At 39.8% G+C, this 1,055-nt stretch overlaps 1 protein-coding gene across 1 annotated transcript; it reads left to right on the top strand.

Moving 5' to 3' along the window:
* Positions 1-58: 58 nt before the first annotated feature.
* LOC106751019 lies at positions 59-1,010 on the top strand (the record flags this gene model as incomplete). Its single annotated transcript, XM_014631762.1, has 2 exons — positions 59-429; positions 741-1,010. Coding segments are annotated over exons 1-2 (558 nt in total), but the record flags the coding sequence as incomplete, so codon positions are not given.
* Between the last annotated feature and the right edge of the window lie 45 nt (positions 1,011-1,055).

Genomic DNA, 1,055 nt, shown 5'->3' on the forward strand with positions numbered 1-1,055 from the left:
AGTAGCCGATTCTACGGTATGCGCAATCACAAATGAAAACATAAGACAAAGGGTTAATTTTCGATTGACTTTTTAATAATTAACAACATTCACTGCGACTCAGGTCAATCGTTTAGGCTTACTCGGGATATTCGACTCAGGATGACATTTAGACACGTAAGATGCTTGAAGGACGCGGTGATGCCCGTCATATGGCTCAACTGCGTGTTCTGCATGGGAATATTCGAGATACCCTCGCATCGGCCACGATTTTTTCTGAGCATCATCTACGCCATCACGGTGATAACCGGGTACTTCGTTTTAGTCTACAGGGGCATCGGTACCTTCGCGGAAACGTTCAGTTGCAATTTGATCTTATTTTACTGCGTCATAATCGTCAACATCTTAGTCGCCAACTGTTCCGTAATCTTGTTTTGGCTCAGATCAAAGGTATGTCTCTCCGCGCGTTTCATTGCGCGTAACGTTATTTAGAATCATAGACAAAAAAATAACAAGCAGAAGCTTTGCGAAGATTACGTACAAGTCAGTCAGTGACAGAAAAGCTCCAACGCTTTAGGAGAATCGGTTTCTTTTAATAATTTTTAGAAAATAAATTTTCTCGTTATCAAGGTTCGTTGAGGTAAAAATGTCGTGATTTTTCTGCCACTGATTAGACCATCTTACAAAATAATCACTGTTACTGATCGACACGATACGACAAGGAGTGACTGTGTGCCAATGATTGAATTTGTTGTCGCAAGTGTTTCACCATGTTACTTAAGAAGATGGGTAATGTGGACGACACTTTGGAGACATTAGGTATAAAGAAGAACTATGAGAAAATTTTTCATGACACTCTCTGGTACATGATGTTCTGGATAGCGTGCATGATATTGCTGAATGTCATGCATCTAGTGTGGATGTGGCGCGACAATGGATATCTCAACAACTTCTACACCGCCCTATGCTTTGGTTTTCCGATTATGGTCAATTCCGTGGTGGACATCATCTTCTGTTCGTACATCGGGCAAGTAACACATATTTTTGATAAAATAAAATATATATATATATATATA

The sequence above is a fragment of the Dinoponera quadriceps genome, unplaced genomic scaffold (genome assembly GCF_001313825.1).
Source record: "Dinoponera quadriceps isolate SergipeBrazil2010 unplaced genomic scaffold, ASM131382v1 scaffold7915, whole genome shotgun sequence".
NCBI classification, from domain to species: domain Eukaryota; kingdom Metazoa; phylum Arthropoda; class Insecta; order Hymenoptera; family Formicidae; genus Dinoponera; species Dinoponera quadriceps.